Source organism: Nanorana parkeri, unplaced genomic scaffold (assembly GCF_000935625.1).
Source record: "Nanorana parkeri isolate BGI_ZX_2015 unplaced genomic scaffold, ASM93562v1 scaffold40, whole genome shotgun sequence".
Taxonomy (NCBI): Eukaryota; Metazoa; Chordata; class Amphibia; order Anura; family Dicroglossidae; genus Nanorana; species Nanorana parkeri.
Window position 1 is genome coordinate 2,497,496 of NW_017306308.1, and position 19,540 is coordinate 2,517,035.

General features: G+C 38.6%; 1 protein-coding gene across 1 annotated transcript in view; it reads right to left on the minus strand.

Moving 5' to 3' along the window:
- Positions 1–19,540, minus strand: part of SRFBP1 (serum response factor binding protein 1) — a 78,702-nt gene that overhangs the window by 32,558 nt on the left and 26,604 nt on the right. Inside the window, exons 2-4 of the mRNA XM_018571084.1 lie at positions 16,640–16,728; positions 14,743–14,815; positions 3,860–3,931 (exon numbers count right to left, since the gene is read on the minus strand). Of these exons, the coding sequence (XP_018426586.1) occupies positions 3,860–3,931; positions 14,743–14,815; positions 16,640–16,728 (234 nt within the window). The remainder of the gene's footprint in view (positions 1–3,859; positions 3,932–14,742; positions 14,816–16,639; positions 16,729–19,540) is intronic.

Consider the following 19,540-nt stretch of genomic DNA (forward strand, 5'->3'; position numbering starts at 1 on the left):
TGTACACAGCTTTAACTGCTCAGGGTTCTCTAGGACAGTAAGGAAAGCTGAAGTTAACTCCAATCAGCTAAATGACCATAAATTACAGTCATTACATTGCCTACACAGACCTTCTACGTGGCTATCTTTCAGCATGTCTCTTGCAGCTTGTTAAGACATGTAACAATGAACAAGTGCATTTAAGGTTATGTTGTTTCTTCTTCCCAGGAATGTAAAAATGGTTGGCATTTTAAACTGTGCACTACGACATGAGATTCCAATATAAGCTGCATGCCAGGCAAACAATAAAATAACCAGTCATAATGTAAGATTAAAGGGAAAAAGTCTAGTCTTAAAGAGGAGCAGAAAATGGTTTTAAAAATAAAATGTCACAAAAATCTCAGTCATTTAACACTTTTCTTTTCATTCCTTGCAATTAAAATGCATCAATATGTTGAAAATTTTGGACATCTGCCCCTCCCTCCTAATAATCATCAGCAAATCATATACATTACAACAGAGAAACCGCTCAGTGCATCATGGGAGCAGAGCTTTGACATCAGCTATAGGTATCTTTTGGCAGAGCACATGTGAGTTTGGCACAGCTTAAATCTAATCACTTTGCCCATTCAGCCCTGAACACTGCATCCTGGGAGGAGAAGGTCAGATACTAATCCATACCTAGAAGTGGTGGGTATTTCTCAGGGCTCTCACAGATAGAAAGAGGACGGCTAAGGTAGGTGCATTACTTAAAGAAGAACTCTGGGCATAAATATTATCTTTGCAGTGGGGCTACTGCACATTGCAAGGGTTAAGCGCTTGTTTGTAGGGACGAGAAAAAAAAAAAGAAAAAGATATACTCGCCTGAACCTCTGAGCCAGCTGGCTGCTAGACTGGTTCCTGCAGCCTCTCTCCGCTCCAACAGTCTTTGGTCCTGTGAGTCATCACATCTTATACAGTGTATTGGACGTGAGGACACCCCATCACTGGAGCGGAGGAGGAGTAAGGTTGTAGCCTAGCAGCTAGCCGGGTCCAAAGTTCAGGTGAGTATATCTTTTTTTAATTTTCCTCCCTATATGAAAACGAGCACTTAACCCTTGCAGAGTTCTTCCTTATTACTATTGCCCTAAATTGGCAAAGTGACAGGTTTACTATGTAGGTATACTCTAACAATTAACTCCTCTTATCTGCTACCTTTTGGTCTTTTGAATATGCAATCAAGAGGTTTTTTTTTTGTTCGATAATTGCCCTCCAAATTGTTATACCACATTACAGAACAAATAATGTCTATGCTGTGGGGGTAGGAAAGTGAGAGGGTTTGAGCAGTTTAGAAAAGATAACTGGGCAGGGCTCACCACTCAATCCACAAAAATGCTGTCTTTTGTCAGTCCACAATAGGACTTATGACCTGGGTGTATTTCTGGTAGGTCAATAGGTATTTTCTCTACCCCAGAGTCTTTAAAGTGATAAAACATGAGGAATGTGCATGAACTACATGTACCTAGTTATAATGTATATATTTTATGTTGTGTTAATTTTGACAGCAAATTTCAATTTAGCTTTAATCATAGTCTTTTGACTAAAATTCCATGTAGTTTCAGTCATATTTTAGTCGACTAAATATCATAAGCTTTTAGTCGAGTAAATCTACAGTAGACGTAGTCGACTTAAATGTAGTAGGTTTAGTTAAAGAGCAATTTAAGAATTTCTCACCCCTGAACCAGAATTGGAAGTGCAAAGAGATTGGCTCTGATTGGATCTCTTCCCAAATCGTCTCTCCCTAACATTTTAGTCTAGTTTTAGTTTGTCTACTAAAATGTCAATATATTTTCATTATAGTTTTAGTCATCATAACTTAGTTTTTACTTAGTTTTAGTAACTGGAAAAGTGTTGTTGACAAAAACTAGGACAAAAATTATTAGTCCACGAAATTAACACAGATTGTTTTGTTGACCCGATATACGATTTAAGCATAATGCAGAATTAATTAGTTTGATGTATGGATTAGTTAGGCTCTGGGGTCAAGCTTGTTAGTTAAGGTTAAGATAAGGGTTAGGCTATAGGTTTGGGCATAAAGGTAAATTCTAGAGTTAAAATTAAGTTAAAAGTTAAAGTGTTTGGTTGAGCAAAAACAAAATACGCTCTACACCTCTGCAATATACACACGTTTTGTGATCCTGACAAAATTCCAGTGAGTTCCTAACCTGTACTAAGCTGACAACACAGTCTTTGCTGCATTGAAATATCAAGCAGTGTTGTCAGTCCTGCCTGACTTTCCCCCTGCTAAGCTACAGAACACTTTAACCTTATTTTATAAACATAAACAAAGGGGGGGGGGGGTGTTCTGTAGTCCAGCAAAGGAGAACTGGGCAGGGCTGATAACATTGTTTGGGATTTCCATTCAGCAGAGAAAATGAAATGTTCATTTACATCTACTTTCATGGAGGGCTTACTTTAATAGAGTTCTCCTTTCATAAGTGATTAAGGAAGACAAAGTAAAGCTTTGCTATTTGTTGATGTTAGAATAACAATAGCAATATAATTATGCTTATCCAGCACATTTGTAAAATGTTTGACTTGAAACTATTTGGTCTTAATGAGAACAAGAAAGTTTATAAACACATATTGCCTTATACTTCCTTTCCAAAGCATGTTGTATACAAATATTGATCCATGGGTCAGAGCTTGGCTTTCTGTAATTTAATCTTCCTGTGAAGAACAGGAAGACTGAATGGGAAAACTACAGCAACATGTTATTAGGAAGGTTTGTATAACATTTTTATTGGATATGTAAAAAATGAGTAAAAGAATAATTTGACACAGGGAATTTAAGAGCGATGATGACAGAAGAAAATGGAAGTACATACATGCATACTGAGTATGTATGTCATACAGTGTGGTCATACATTTTCACTGGCAGAATATACAATTGACATCATAAAGAAACAAGAAAGAATGATCTGAATGGCGGACCTCAATTCAAAGCCACAACCTATAGTCAAAACGCAATCTTAAGTACAATTTTTTTGCGTGGTCGTCCCTGATGCCCCAACTATTTGATCAGACGTATGGCCTAAATCATGTTAATTCAGGTCCATGTTAATGGAAGGTTAACAGGACAATAATATAACCCATGCCAAATAAGGCTGTAGTTATCAGAACTGGTAGTGATGTTCTTTTCCATTCTATCAATGATTGAAAACTAAAATGATTAAAACTGCAATATTTGACCCTTATTTGTGCAGTTGCCAAATTGCCTGAAAGGTTTCTGAAACAGTAAAATCTAGTTAGTGATTAAGGATGTACCTGGTACGCCCAAGATTCCTTTTCTCTTCAGCCCATGTCTGTAGCTGCCAATACCTCCTGCCAGTTTTGCTTGGAGTCATAACTGCTCTAAGCAGCATATTCAGCTAGGATATGGAGAAAAAGCTATCCCTTGGAGGTGTCTGCTAAAATGTAACAGTGATACAATAGGCTTAATTCACTAAGCTAAAACACCAAATTAAGGATATTTATTTTTTTTAAAAGTGATTAATTTTCAAGAGTCCAAAGAGATCTGAACACTACAGAGCCATGGCTGAAAATATGCAATATCTTAGTATATGTAGCACCTACCATGTCAACTGCTGGCCCTTTAAGCCCTTGATCCTGCACTGGCTCTCTCCCTACCTTATGGACAGCTGCAGGGTGAGGAGAGCCAGGAGTGGATCTTCATTGCCTGCTGATGCAGCTTGGACAAATTGTTAAGTTATCATCCACTTGGTTATACATTGTAGCAGGGGTATATAAATAACAAAACTTGGCAATATAGAACACATATGTATTTTGGGTATTTGCTTGTAACTCTGCTTTAAAATAATTATAAAAAATATGCGATTACCTTTTTGCATACTTTCTCAAAATTAATTTCCTTCTGTAAAGCAATTTTTGTGACATCATCAGGTCTCAGTTTCTGTTGGTAGAAAATCGAAAAATAAAATTAATCAAATCATACTTTTTTGCCTAAGCAGCACTGATTGTTAAATTGGTAATGACAGTGAGTCCCCTACTTATAAATGGGTTCCATTCTGAAAGCGTGTTCGCAAGTCCAACAAAGTTAGCCTAGGTGCCCAGCTACATCACTGCTGCTTTTACGCTTGCTTCCGGACATTCAGGGCTTGAAATAAAGATACTGTACTACTGTACTCTATAGTAAACAAAAGCACATGCACGTGACAATGTATGCCAGACACGTGAACTAACTTACATGATTGGACATGCAAACGCATGTTCGTATCTTTGGAAGTTTGCAACTTGAGTGTTTGTATGTAGGGGACTTACTGTATATTTTATAAACAGTACTGGATGAAGCAAATTGCAGCAAAATTTCACTACTAAACATTTCAAAAAATTTTAGAAAATTTTTGCCAGTGACTCTTCCAATTTCCAGTTTTTACCTGAATGTTGTTTCAAAGGGAGAATGGGAAGTTAGTCTATACATTTGCTTCCATGTAATGGGTGCCCCGACCGAAACAACAGTGGGGCTTAGGAAGGTAGGACAGGCTGATCCAGGCTCGCTACCAGGTAAAGTGGTTAGAATTTCCATAGCACAATGCTCTGGAATTCTGAGGAACCTGGGTGCTCATGTTCATCATTTTAGCTTGCTATATCTGACAGACATAACCGAAAAGAAAAGCTAAATCTGAACTATAGATACAAAGTTAAGTGCTTCATTCAGACAATTTGATTAATGGGGCAGAGCCATTTCTTATGCCCCACCGGTATGCTGCAGGTTAATATGGAATAGAACCAATGGAAATTAAAGTTTATCTGGAGAAACCTTTTTTTTAACAAAATAAATCATGAATAAAAACTGATGTTTGATACCCACATGGAAAACTCTAAAAAGATGTGTTACACTTTCAGCACAGTAATTTTTACCTGCAATCACAAATTGCCTCCATATGCAGATCTTGAGATTGGATACAATTCTCTTTACCTCTGACCATGTTAAAGCAGTGAGTGTTCAAATATTAGTATGAAGCTGACTTCTGAGTGTCTTCTGTCTCTGTACTGTACATTATATACTCCGCACTTTTGTATATTATACAATGTCTATACTCCACTCCGTTCAATGTTAAAACAGTTTAAAACTCCACACTTCTGTACTGCTTACACTATATAGTATACTGTACATCCTGTCACTATAAACCCTCCTCAGACTCACCTGACAGCAGATTGCACTCAATGTCATAGACCCAACTATACACCAACTGGGTATAGGTTTGCTAGTTACTAAAAAGTCTAGTGATACTAATGGTCTGCTGCAAAGAAATAACAATACACTGAATAATTTAAACTAACAAAAAGACTAAAAGGAAATCTTTATTACATAGAGTACAAGAAAGAACTAAGTTGAAGAAGAGGTATTGGCACTCATATGGAAAACCAATTGCTGACTTGGTGCACAGTGTACAGAAGCGTATCTAAAGCTAAGAACAAAAATGTAATATATTGCAGCATACCAATTCTTAATTGTGGTGGCTGCATTCATTTTCTTTTTTCTGGCTTTCCCCCCCCCCTTCATTTTGACCCGGTGATCCGGCCATTAACACACTTGGGGTGGCTCTACTTGGGAGCCACCCTTGGACAGCAGCATTGTCAGCCAGTGGAGTGTGTTGTGTTTAGATGACTAGCATATTTTTATGGACTTGCTAACAAATTAAAACTCCAGGCACCGTTTTCTCCTTTTGGAATAAGCTTGGTCTGGTAAAGGAAGTCAAAAAATAACTAAAAAAAGACTTAAGACAACTATGAGGTAAGTGTTTTTCCCCATAGTTCTCTTAAGGGTCACGGGAGGACATATACTAGTGTCCTTCCGTTACCCAAAGCTCAGTATATCGCGAGCTACAGCTCGCGGTATACTGAGAGGCCGCAGCCGGGACAGACTGTTGAGATCCACCCAGCTGTGTGAATGACAGCTGGCTCTGCCTAGCTAGAGGCAGAGCCAGCTGTACCTGCCCCCTCCCCTGTCCGTTCCTCCAGTCAGCGCTAGAGGATTGGAGGGGGGAGGGAATCCATGCAGGGAGCTGTGACTGACAGTCACTGCTCTCTGCAGGGAGATGATCGAGAAGTGAGCGAGCGACGGTATGTGTTAGCTTACTTCCCGATCTATTGAGCCGACCTGTGACAGTTTCATTGTCACACGTCGGCTCGAACTACGAGGATGAGTGATTTTTACTCACCTCATAGTTCTCATTGATGGCCAGATCATAATAATAATCCAAATAAAGGTAAATATTTATGGCATCTCCCTTCCTTTTATCGTCATACATATGTGGTAAAAAAAATAGCTCTTTTTATGGTCACTCCTCTTCCTCAGCATGTCATGGCGAAGCAGGTCTGATTTAGGAATGAAAACCTTGCCCCAAATGAACTGATATGAGCATTCCTTATTGTATATCATGCATAAACACAAGTCTTCTATTGACTCCCAATAATCTCAAAAGGTAGGAATGTATACGCAACAGATTCTGGGTGTCTGGTTTAGGAGGTTATACATACCAACAGCCCTCCTAAAACTGAGAGTACAAATTAGGTTATCTGAGATCTAAATGCTCCTGCACTAAAATCAGGCTGCACTTTATGGTCAAAAAACAAAAATTAAAAAATATGACTTGTACAGTTTGTAAAATATGCAAGGCTGTATTTCTGCAGTTCACCTAAACTTTTTTAGCACACGTGTGAAGAGAATTAGAATGCCATTTAAAGAATTCAACCCTGCAGGAGAGACTCTGCTGCTAAAAATACAGTAAAAAGAATGACATCAAATTTTGTGCAAAGATTATACACAAACCAGATGAACCTGAACCTACTTATTTCCAGATGCAAGCAAACAGAAAAGCTTTAGCAATCTGCTATTACAAGCCACAAGGCTGACATGGTAAGCTAAAATAGAACTACCCTCTCTAATTATCTGTACAGTAGCTGGCCAGGCATTAGTACAGGAGCAACATCTGTGTTTTCTTCAATGTCACAAGATATTTTACTGGTAAAATACTGACTATCTCATCTTTAGTTTTCTTTAGCATGGAACTGCAATTATAGATTTTATTTGCAGTGCCATCTGCTGGTAAGAGCTGGATATGATCCTTTTTATGAGCTGCCATCGCCATCAGTAGGGCCTACAGTGCAAGCTGATGCATTAACAAAATGGATATTTTCGGCCAGTGCACATCAACACAGTGCACAGATGTTACATGAATGAATAAAAACAATAGGACACCTGTGCACATCATATGTTGACACGTTGCAATGCACACTTTAAATCACATAGGTTTAAACAGGGCGTAAGGCTTTGACAACACCCAGTGACAAATATTTTTAGTCTGGACAGCTAGTCGGCTCCCAAAAACAAAACCTGTTAAGACACAAGAGCACACGCATAGGACATTACAGACCGCAAAATGCAGTAGTCCAAAGCAACCATTCCAAATTCATCTTTCAGTTGTTTGACTGCAATAAGTACAAATCAGGATGCTCTAGTTTTCTGCACTTTACAATGCTGCTTTTAAACTTAGCCTTAATATATTAGCCCATTATTGTCAACCTCTCATACTTAACCCCTTCGTGACTACAGTGTACGTCGCCAGCATCGGGGCTGTTTAAACAGACGTCTTACACATCCTTTGCAGAAGACGTGTATCCAAACCTCTGTCATTGTCCTTAGTGGTGAGACAAGTTGTTTTACATGCTAGTTTGTGAGTGTGCCATGATGCCTTTCTACTGTTCTACTGTTCAAAGTCCCTTTTTTGTGCACCTTACTGTATAACTGGTAACAAATTGTTGAGTGCGTTTGTCGTATTACTGCATTTTTGCGCCGTTTCACGGTCGCACGCAATTTGTAAACTGGGCATGTTGGGTATCGTTTTACTCGTTGTAACCTCATCTTTTATATTTCATTAAAAAAATAGGTAATTTGTTGTGTTTTGGGGCATTTAATTAAATTTGTCACTAAATTTTGGGGTTTAATAAGGAGTTGCGCTAATATTGCGCAACATAAAAATTTTCAACTACCACCATTTTATTCTATAGGGTCTTGGCATTCAGAAAATATATAATGTGTGGGGGTTTTACGTCATTTTCAGGCCTAAAATGTGGAATATAACATGGGTGCAAAAAATGAAAAAAGGGCCTCAGTCATGAAGGGGTTAATACACTACAAAGAATCTTGTTTGATGGCAATGAGGTCTGGGCACCCCAGTATTAATTAGAAAACCCCTTGCTGGAAATAAGCCACATCTGGACATGATTAAAACAGATATAGATAAAACATCCCTGTGTTTCTGGTTTAAAGAACTTCAAAAGAAAATCCTTTACATTCCACAGTCTATACAGGCCTGGTTGTGTAATGTTTTTTTTGGCGGGGAGCATAAATCACTAAGTGAAAAACCATGACACTAATTAAATTACACTTGACAGACTCAGTTAATCCCCAAAGATCGCCTGCATTGATAACAAACAAACGACCATCAATTTCACCAGACAGTTACCATTAGTTTCAAAACTTTACACCTGGGGGTGATAGAGTAATAGGGGTTGATTTACTAAGCTTTTAAACACACCACGAACGTGTATACACCTCTGTAGTGTGTTCCCTCCCAGCATGATCTATGGGAGGAATCGAAACACCTTTGTAGTGTGTACACACCCAGCAGGTGTGTTGTGCAAAGCCCTGCAATGAATTGCAAGGTAATGTGGTGTAAATTAGCTCTATGTTATGTTGCTTGCGTTGATGAATGCAGGAATGTAAATGCATGAGCTAACCATTTTTGTCTAAACTGTGAAGCAGCATTATATATGCATCATGTGCATGATTTTTCCATATATGGCATTAGTGGAAATATGCTTTTAGAGACTTTTTGGTTGATAAATACGTTTTGCTGTGTGAAAATCACACACACCTGGTGCGTGCGTGTGTTTAGGTTAGTAAATCACCCCCATAGAGTGTGTGTGTGTGTGTGTGTGTGTGTGTGTGTGTGTGTGTATCCCTTATTATTATATTTGAGTTATGAATGAGTGAATTTTTTAAGCTAATGGTAGGCATACATCACATGTATGTCAAGTCTGGTATCTATACAAAACTAATTCAAAACACACAATAATCTGTTGTTTATCAAGTGGTGGTATGTGAGTATATACAAATATGGCTATTGTTATAAAACTGACAGTTTTGGAGGAGCAGGAGAGGAGATCATAAAATGCTTCAGCCCTCCTACTTCAACACTCTAAGCCTTTCTGAATGAGTGAAGGTTGGCTCAGTGACACCCCCTAGAGGGCTTACAAAAAATTGCTGCACAAGGCAGCTGACAAGCTCTTGTTTACCATCAGGAAGAGGCTCTCGTGTACCATCAAGAAGCTCTTGTTGACTATCCACAAGCAAACCTCATTAATATCAAGAACAGAACCTTTGCTAAGCTTTACTTCAAGATAGCCAATGCAAGATTCATCTTCTGCTTCACTGAAATGGACTGATGGCACTCATAAAACCCAGGACCATGCTAAGTACTTTAATTCTTATTCCCTTTTCGTTTAATGTTGTTTTATTTGTAACATCTTTTTCTGAATATTTTTCTGCACCATTTCTTTTATTAAAAATGATCTTTTAAAATCGATAATCGTTAAGCTCATCTCTACACTCTAAATAAGAACTTAAAGTGGAGATTTTCCCCACTTTGAAAAAAAAATAAATCACATAAACATACAGATTTGCATGCCGATATGAACTCATCTTACATTCATTAGCTAAACAAACACATTTTTATTTTACTTACAATTTCTTTTTTCTACTTCCATGTGCTTTTTGGTACAAACTATGTAAGCGTGCCCAAGAGTTGCATCCTAGGAAGGTTACATCAGCAGGGAACTGCTGGAAAATCTGATCTGTAATCTCACGAGATCTCAGGAAAGGCTATATTCCTCCCTTGAGATGATGTGCATGGTCACATGTACTAGTCAGAGAGTTTCAGGAAGTAAAGGGATATAAAGGAAGTAAAAGAGAAATTTAGCCTTTAGCTAAAATGGCCACTGTGAGAAGAATGGGTTGGAAAAAATAAGGTATACAAACAATACAAAGCTTGCAAGTATCTAGAAGTATCTGTTTGTAGATTTCCATTACTAAACATTTCTGAAGGTGCCACTGTTGTCATTTTGAAGATATGGGTAAAGTTCCTCTTTAAAGTATCCTTGTCTCTGTGAAGAACACTGCCATATTGTAAATCCTGTTTTCAGTAAGCCTCAGTGAGTAGTCAAAGAAGTAGTAGCTCGGAGGTGAAAATTATGACGACTGAGAAAAGCTATGCCTTTAGTGCACACATGCACGTCTGCATCAATCCAAACTTTAAATGTCCAAAACTGTGGCTGAAATGTAAACAAAAAGGCTGCTGCTAGATGTAGATTTCAGTAAAATAAGAAAACTACTAAATCTACCAAAACAATATATTTGTTTCCAAGCCGTGAAGAATTCTGCAGCTGATTAACCTAAAACTTGGAACTCTACAGCTACATGCTTCCAGATGAGGAGATCAATTTAGCGGTACTCTTCTGAGATAAAATGAAACTTCCCAGGGCATAACTTCTATTGCCTAATTTCACATTTTCTCTACCATAATGATTGCACACTTGGAAAATAGAAATGCTCACAGACCACTGGTTCTGCCAAACCACAATTGTGTAATATGCTCCATGGATAACTTTTACTAAACAAAATGTTCTTCTGGCTTGAACCCAGTGGTCAGAAATCTATTCCATAACTGATCCAAAACATTAAAACAAACTAAGTTTTATGTGTCTCCCTGCCATCCCAATGCCTCATTCAATGTTAAGGGGATCCCTTTTCCGATTTAAACCCATATTTATAATTTTGCAGAAGTGATGCACTTTACAAACTGCTTACAGTCCTGAGAGGACTCAAAAACTTAAGCTGTATTTCCACTTTTGCAGCCAAATTGGCAAAACACCTATTTTAGATTTGTAAAAACTATCACAGCCCTGAAAAAGGGAAAAATTGCCTGGTAATGCAGGGTATCATCGACAGATACTCCAGTGGTTTACTGTAAGTGGATTTCCCTTGTTGTTTAAGACATCACTGTGTACCAAGAAAGAGGAGTCTCCCATTCTCAATGTTTTTGGGTTTCATTGGGATACAGGCTTTCCCCTTCGCCTGGTATTTCAGCACAAGCAAAATATACAGTAGTTCTGTAGGAACTGTATCTACATAGCTAGAATTGACACCCTATCAGCACTGTAAACAACATCAGGTTTGGATCCCAGCTTTTATTTCCCTTTTACAAGAGATTGGTAGAAAATAGGCTTCCTTCGTGGTGCTACACCGCATAAAAAGGATATTTTTCTTTCAACCCTTCTAAAAAGAATAATGTTGTTTTAAAATGAAAAGCTAACCTACTTTACTGCCTACCTACACAATTCTGTTTATCTGTTTAGGAAAGAGTGGGAAAGAGTTAAAACATCTGCCAGGTTTTTATTTCTGTTATCCCATCCCTCTGCCACTGGTGCAAGGAATAGAGAGTGTCAATCACAGAGTAAAGAACACAAAGACAGCAATCGAAGCATTGTCAGAAAATCTAACCCTTCCCTACTCCACTAAAAATGTTTTTGTCTGTGCCCACATTGGCACAAATTTCCATCACTTCTTGTCCTGACAGCAAGTGAAAAAAAAGCTCCACAGCAGGCTCACAGCAGCATTAAAAACCTGACAGAGGCTCAAACTTTGCTCATGGAGTTGGGCTCTAATAAGATAACACTTGTACATACCTTTCTGTGACTAACACTGGACAATATTTATACCCGTGTCCATCTCCTGTACTGTGTTAACTCTGGGTTCAATTCACACAAAGCACAATAAGTTAACTGTTTGGGGAGCTTTTTTCAGGTTTAGACCTGATCAGCTATGACAAGCTGAAGATAAGTGGCTGCATGCAGGAACAATAATTCAAATCTGCACATGGATGGGTGTCAGCTTGATTTATGAAGACACTAAAAGTAGATCTGATTTCATAAAGAGTTTCATAATGGAGTTAATTTACATGGTCGGTTCACTAGACACAATTTGTGCTAAGAATGTTTCTTTTTAATGTTCGGCTAATACATCACAGTCTTAAATCACGTTAGGCACAGTTGCATACACACGTTTCAAGTAAAAAAGTAGTGTGTTCCGTTTATCTGACTTACATTCCAGTGGAATAAGAACACTTAGACAGGTCAAAAAGTGAATGCATTGACTGACAAGTCATAAGGAATTACAATAACGATATGTAATTACAACAATTTGTAGACAATATCATCTATCATGATCATCTAAATATTTCTCTCTTGCTGCAGGTCCCTTCTATTCTGACCTGTCATGTTTGCAGCTACAAAAGTAAGATGTTCTATCTAAGCAACCTTAAACGTTTTCAACCCAAATGAATTAGATGATTTGTTTCAAAATATTCATAATCTGTTCCTGGGACTTGCATGCTACCTTTACACACCTACTGGTGGGTTTATTCTTCAGTAAGACAAGGAACGGAGGAGTTCCAGCTGCTTCATGTCAACAACAAAATAAAAGATGGAAGTCAGCACTAAGCAAAATGCACAGTTGAATTTTTAAAATTAAAATCCTAACGTTTATGTGGAGAAACATCTTTCTTTCCTTCTTTGGAAAATCCATCAAAGATGGAAGAAAAAATAGGATTTTGGTACTCACCGTAAAATCCTTTTCTCTCCGTTCATTGAAGGACACAGGGAACAGATCGGAGATCCTGTACTGTAGGGTAATATCGCCACCTGCAGGAGAAGGACGCTAGGCACAAAACTAAAGACCAATCACAGCCTAGGGGCGGCCCCTGCCGGTGGCCAAAACCCCCCACCTGCTGACAAGTCTCCAGTTTAGTAACAAGCAGACGGCCGAAGCCAACACGGGGCGCAACAGAGCCCCAAAAACCGAGTACATAGTACGCGCCACCGCCTCCGCCTTCCTATCCGAGGGATCCCGAAAGGAAGGCGAATCCTCCACCGGGATGACCGTAGCCTTGTTCAGGCAGGAAACCGGCGGATCCACCGCGGGGGAGCCTTTATTTCTTCACAAAAACCAGTAAATAAAAGATGAAAAGAAATACAAGTTAATCCACTGCAGTTTTAAAGCCCAATTGTATTTTCTGGTTGTAAAATGTAGGTAGCTATTCTCAGGTCAGTACTCTATACTGTCACAAAATGACATTTGATAAGTTTTGCTCTCTGTATAAGAGGTCTTCAGTATTGCTGTATTAAGGCCATAGCTCTGCTTTATAAACAAACTTCTTTACGAATATGAATTGTGCCCACTTGGGAGTCTGAATCGGTAAAATATGTGTCTTGGTGTGGATTTACATTCCAAAATATAATGGACAGCAGATATCCGACCATTGCACACACCCGTTACCGGGTGTTTCACATATAGGCGATCAGCGGCTCCATAGATTAAATCTTTATATATGGAAACTTTACACATTTCTTTATGAATCTTATACAAACTCTTAGATAAAACATAAAAAAGCTCCAGAAGATTAATTTGTGAAAAAACTCAAGAGCCGATTTACATTTATACAGTGTGTTTTAAGTTGCATGTTATCATGCATTGCATTAAGGCAACCCATTGAAAATAATGGGCTGTCACACACCAAAATGTCCTAAACATCAAGTGTCACAAAATGTTTACCCCATGTGCATTCAAGTGCCATCCAAAATTAATGGCAATGCAGCAACGCTTGTAAAGTATGTTACCGCAAAGCAATAGTGTAAATGGGCCCCTAATCAAAACTTGCGCTGAGAAAAATATGTAGCATGTGGTTGCTGAATTTTTTTTTTTAAATGTTAATTTCCTGGCTGTTAGGCTTCAATATTTCTGTTTTGCTGATCTGAAACAAGTTCACTTATTGCATGCTTTTTTTGGAGTCAGGGCTCAGTAAGTACTGAAGCCATAGACAGCCAGGTAATTAGCATTTCAAAATGAGGTCAGCAATAACATCCTATGGGATTGTATAGTTCTATTTTTATTGGTGTCCGCTAAATCATGTAGTAGTCAGATCTGATGGCTAGAAGTTTAAATCCGGTCTAGTGTCTCCATATAAGGGTAACAAAGAATCAAAGATGGGAAAAACATGTCTATAGCTTTCTGTAAACTTGTTGGCATGGCCAGAAACATCAGTCGAGAGTACACATGGAACAATTTCAGACCAAATGTGCTTAACAGAATTAAGACAGAACAGCATGAGGTCCTTATCTACAGACATATTTTGTCTATGGTGTACTTCACACAGGTTTATTCCAAACGCTACAACTTTTCCTGAGCTCTGGGCACAAAACTGGATTGTGACAACATCTTTGAAAAATGTATGAAGGAGTGGCTATAGACAGAGCATGATGTCACCATACAACTCTGCAATCCACGAGTCTAGAAAGGCAGGAACTTTCCTCATTTTCCTGTGGACTTACAGCAAATGCTTTAAACCTAAAGAAGTGCCTGCATTCCTCAATGAACGTACATTTAGTTTGGCAAGCATGCGTGCCAAACAGGCCCAGATCACAGAAGAAATGTGGAAAAAAGTTGGATCAGAATAGCTTCAATGTTCCAGATGATATGTAAGTGTAGCAAGACTGAGAGCAGTCTATGTAGAAAAATGAGGGCAGAACTCTATGGGTTTTATGTTGAGTACATGAAAAATACATATACATACAAATACACACCTTGATTGTGTGAATTTCTTCAAGGAGTCTTTGCGCCCGTCTCTGATTTTTTTGAATGAGTTCTTCTGTCCCCCTGATGACATAATGTAAATAAATCAGTTTTAGATCTATCTTTAAAATGAAAAGAATAACAATTGTGTGATACAGGCATAACATATGTATCAATTATTACAATAAGAAGGGATCACACAGCCAGTTTAGCAGACAATATTTTTGGTATACAGTATGATTTGACATGCTGATTATTTAAGGTGCGATTCTAAGGCCTTGTACGCACAGGCTTCAGTTTGTATAGGAGCAGTGTGTACAGCAAGAGTTTACAAAGCACATAGAAAGCTTTCAGACAGTTTCACACAGCATTGCTAAACACTTTAAAGTGTATTTCAACTTTTGCAGACTAATTTCAGAAACTGTATGTTTCTTATGTGTTCCCAGACAGTCTCACACAGCGTACCTAAAATATTAAAAAAAATAAAACTTCTTATCTTTTAGAGAAGAACTTCAGGCAGAATAATACGTAACCCTTGCAGTGGGGCTACACCCGCACTGCAAGGGTTAAGTGCGTGTTATAACAAGGATATACTCCCTCTGACCTTGCTCCCGTCTGGCTGCTAGACCAGTTCCTGCAGCTTGTCTTCCCCCTCCGCTCTGGCTGTGGAATGTCCCTCAGCCTTCTCATGGACACGATGACTTCCAGATCCTTAGACCGCCAGGGCAGGAGGAAGCTGCATGGATAGGTCTAGCAGCCAGACGTGACTGAGCTTCGGGTGAGTATATCTTTATTTTTGGCCCAGACCCAAATGATCACTTAACACTTGCTGTGCGGGGGCAGCCTCACTGCAAGGGTTAAGTTTTATTCTATCTGGAGTTCTTATTTAATTGTCTCTGTGTAGCAGGCCTCTGTACTAAAGGTTTCTCTGTACAAAGTGACAGTCCCTGGTCTGTCCACATAGAAAAACTATGGGCAGACTGAGCTTCCTCTCCTTAACATACGATGCTCATAAATTGTTAGCCATTTGTTAGGGCAGACAGTGTTCAAGGAGGTTGCCCCGGACCTGGTCTGACTGCCAGGACTCGGCTATAAGCTACACTAGAATGAAATGTTTATATATTCCTATAGAAAGTCCTGCTGGTAATGTGAGGCACATACAATGCCTGGGTAACCACAGATAATGTGATCGCTGGCCTAGGCTTTAGGCCACATAAAGGATATTGTGAGCACATTTTTTTTTTAATTAGTAGTAAGATTTATTTTTTTTAGATGTTTTTTGTAATGCTGACTAAGAATTTTAATGGCAACTCAATTTTACAGTTTCCTAGAAAGAAAAGGAAACCCAAAAATGAATGCTAAAGGGACTTGAAAAAGCTTTACATGGCAGAGTTTTTTTAGACAGCCTCTTTCCAACAATCAGTTTAAATTACACAATGTACAACAAGAAAAAAAAAAGGAATGAAGAAAAAACCAACAGATGTAGACTGTAAAATATACAATGAACTGCGTGTTCAAAAGTACTTGGCAGTATTTGATAGTAACAGAAATACAAATATGTGTGATCCACTGCTGATGTAAAGCTGATGTTATCTTGGCCTTATTACTGCTGTCATTGTACAATGAATGTGAATTTAATTGTCCCAGTTTGGGGGCTGAAACATGTAAGCATTTGTTTGTTTGCTGCTGTTATGCCTTTTTACAAATAAAGTACTGGACCCCCTTGCGAGTGCCATTTTTTTACCTATTGAGGTTGTCTGTCTGCTCTTTACTGAAGTTGCTAATACTGAAGTTTTCCATCAATTAAAAACTATAGAGTACAAATAACAAAGAGTTTCCAAACTTACATTACTGCTTTGCATGTCTGATATATTATACAGGTTTACAAGCAATACACAGATCACTAACTTTTTGGATTTCAGTTTGGAAATGTTTCTTGTAAGCTTCCGAATAGTAAGGACTTTCACCTTCTTCACATCTTTCCGCATCTTCACTACCTGAGGAGACAAGCAATGTTCAAAACAAGATAAAAAGGAAGAACCCAAGACAAAAACATTTCTCAGAGTTTCGCTTAAAAAATAAGATAAGTATTTATCTTATAAAATAACAAAAAGAATATGGTTGAGTTATAAAAAATAACATGTATTTTGGTAAAAGTAAGCAGTATAAAGAAACACCTCTCTGCAGTACTCAAAGATCCAGTAACATAGACCTGGTAATAAATGCCTCTGCATTGGTCATGTGATTTGTCACCAGAATGGTGCGCAATTCTTACAGAAAAGGTACAGTTTTAAGGTAACATTTTAGGCTGACTCATTACTTTTAATTACACCATGGCTGCCAAATATTAATATAACTGCAGGTTCATTTTTCACTGTAGTTTATCCAAGAGTAAAGACGACACCAACATTCGCACAGCAATGGAAACAATAATGGTGCAAAGGCTTCAAATACCTACCCATTATCTCATGTGCAATATTTTTCAATAGGCTTTGGTTTGCTCCTCAAAAATTCCAATTAAGTTAGCATAACAAACTACTGCACCATACACACAGAAGAAAAGCTGGCCACACACTGGATTCCACTGGAACATCACTGGTGTCCCGCCCAAGGTTTGACCTTTCTGATGCGTTTCTCCCAATCATATGAATATGCATATCATCCTAAATAAATATGTCATCGTACACAAACAGTTCATAGAAAAAAACACAGGTCTAAATCAACATTTAAATCCTTACGGTGTATCGTGTCCGGCTCTTCAATCCATTTGGTTTCTTTCTCCGTAGTTTTGGAACGTGATCAATGATCATGAACTTCAACTGGGACACAGAGTGTTTGCATTGTGCAAAATGTTTAGTAACTGGCAATATAGCCCGTATAGATGATTTGCGATTGGACAGCCAATCCTTCAGCTTTTTGTGGTTTCATCAATACCCAAAATTTTTTAACATAAATTGTAAGGCTATAGTCCGGTCTTGCTGACTGATGAAATTTTTGACTGACTGGTAAGACACCGTCAAATTTTTCAAGCCCTATATATATATTATAATATAGGAGCTCTGGCAAATAAGGTATCCCTTTATTTGTATTTTACTAGTATAAGGATAATGAAAATAGATCCCTTAAAGCTTGCCATACACCTATAGATTATCTGCAGATTTTCTATGGTCTGATAAAAAAAAGTGCAACAGATTCCTCCATCTACGATAAACTGTGTGGATGGAAGAATCCCCCACTGGGCCAAGCTTCAGTATCTTCTAGTCGACCCCACTGGCTGTCAAAATACCTGAACAATCTGATTGGGTGCAGACATTGTTCAAGTATTTTGAGAGCCAGCGGGGCCAACTGGCAAGATACTGAAGCTTGGCCCAGTGGGAGATTCCTCCATCCACACAGTTTAGCATAGATGGAGGAATCTGTTTCGCTTTTTCCATCTCACCATAGAATATTTGCATATAAAACTATGGAAATCCAAACTTTTACAGGACAAATATGTAAGTTGGGATTTCTCCTCACTTGCTGTTGTTTATCTCAGACAGGAAATGGAAGAATCACTCCAACAGCGAACTAGCAGCATAAAAAAGTGCTCACTGGTATTGTTTCATTAATTCATTATTGTAAGCTATCAAAAACAAAAACATGTGTTCTATAAAACATACATAAAAGTGTCTGAAAGAAAACAGACACGTCCACAAGGTTTTCAGTGGAACCCCCAAAGCAATGTGAAAAATACGATTAATTTTTTTTACCCTAAAATCTTTTTCTTGAAGTCTATTAAAGGACACAGGGATGTAGCATTTCTTATACATTTGTTTTTTAACTTTCACCTTTAGGTTTGCACACTGGCAAACAAAAAACATTAAGCCATCCCCTGTATAAGCCTGCCTCACATTGTCATATGCTTCAGTTTAGCGAGCAAGCAGTAAAAAGGCCAACAGCGCAGAAGAGTGGGATTGTGTCCCTCAATGGACTTCAAAAAAGGACACAAAAACAAATCAATGCCTAGACTTTTTGGACATCCAAAAGCAGTTAAATGAAGGGGTGACCAAAAGCCACAGAGAGATCCATTGGATGTGGAAATCTTACTATAAATGTATTTGAAGGACACAGCATCTTGAAGGGTAACTCCAGCTGGTTATAATGAACCCAGACACTCCCATTAAAGAATCAGTCTAGAAAGGACATGCTTCAGAACAGATACAGGTAGGAGACTGCAGTAAATTGTTAAAATCCTTGCAATGTACAAGTATCATCCAGAGAGGATTGTTTTTTTTGGTGATTGTCATCTGCTGGTGTTGGTCCACTGTGCTTCATTAAGTCCAGGGTCAACACAGCCGTCTACCAGGAGATTTTGGAGCACTTCATGCTTCCTTCTGCAGACGAGCTCTATGGGGATGCTGACTTTATTTTCCAGCAGGACTTGGCACCTGCCCACACTGCCAAAAGCACCAAAACCAATGACCGTGGGATTACTGTGCTTGATTGGCCAGCAAACTTGCCTGACCTGAACCCCATAGAGAATCTATTGGGCATTGTCAAGAGAAAGATGAGAGACATGAGACCGAACAATGCAGAAGAGCTGAAGGCCAATATATATATATAATGTGTGCGTGTGTCAGAGAGCTCTGCTCTCTGACACACTGTGACAGGAGGCTGAGCGGTGTGGGAGGTGAGACGCCGGCCGCTCACAGTGCTCAATGCGCCAATGTATCGGGAGGAAAAAATGGCACTTTCGGCATTTAGCCAAAAGTGCCATTTTAGGCCGATATGTTTCGGCGGCAGATATATCAGTGCATATATATATGTATA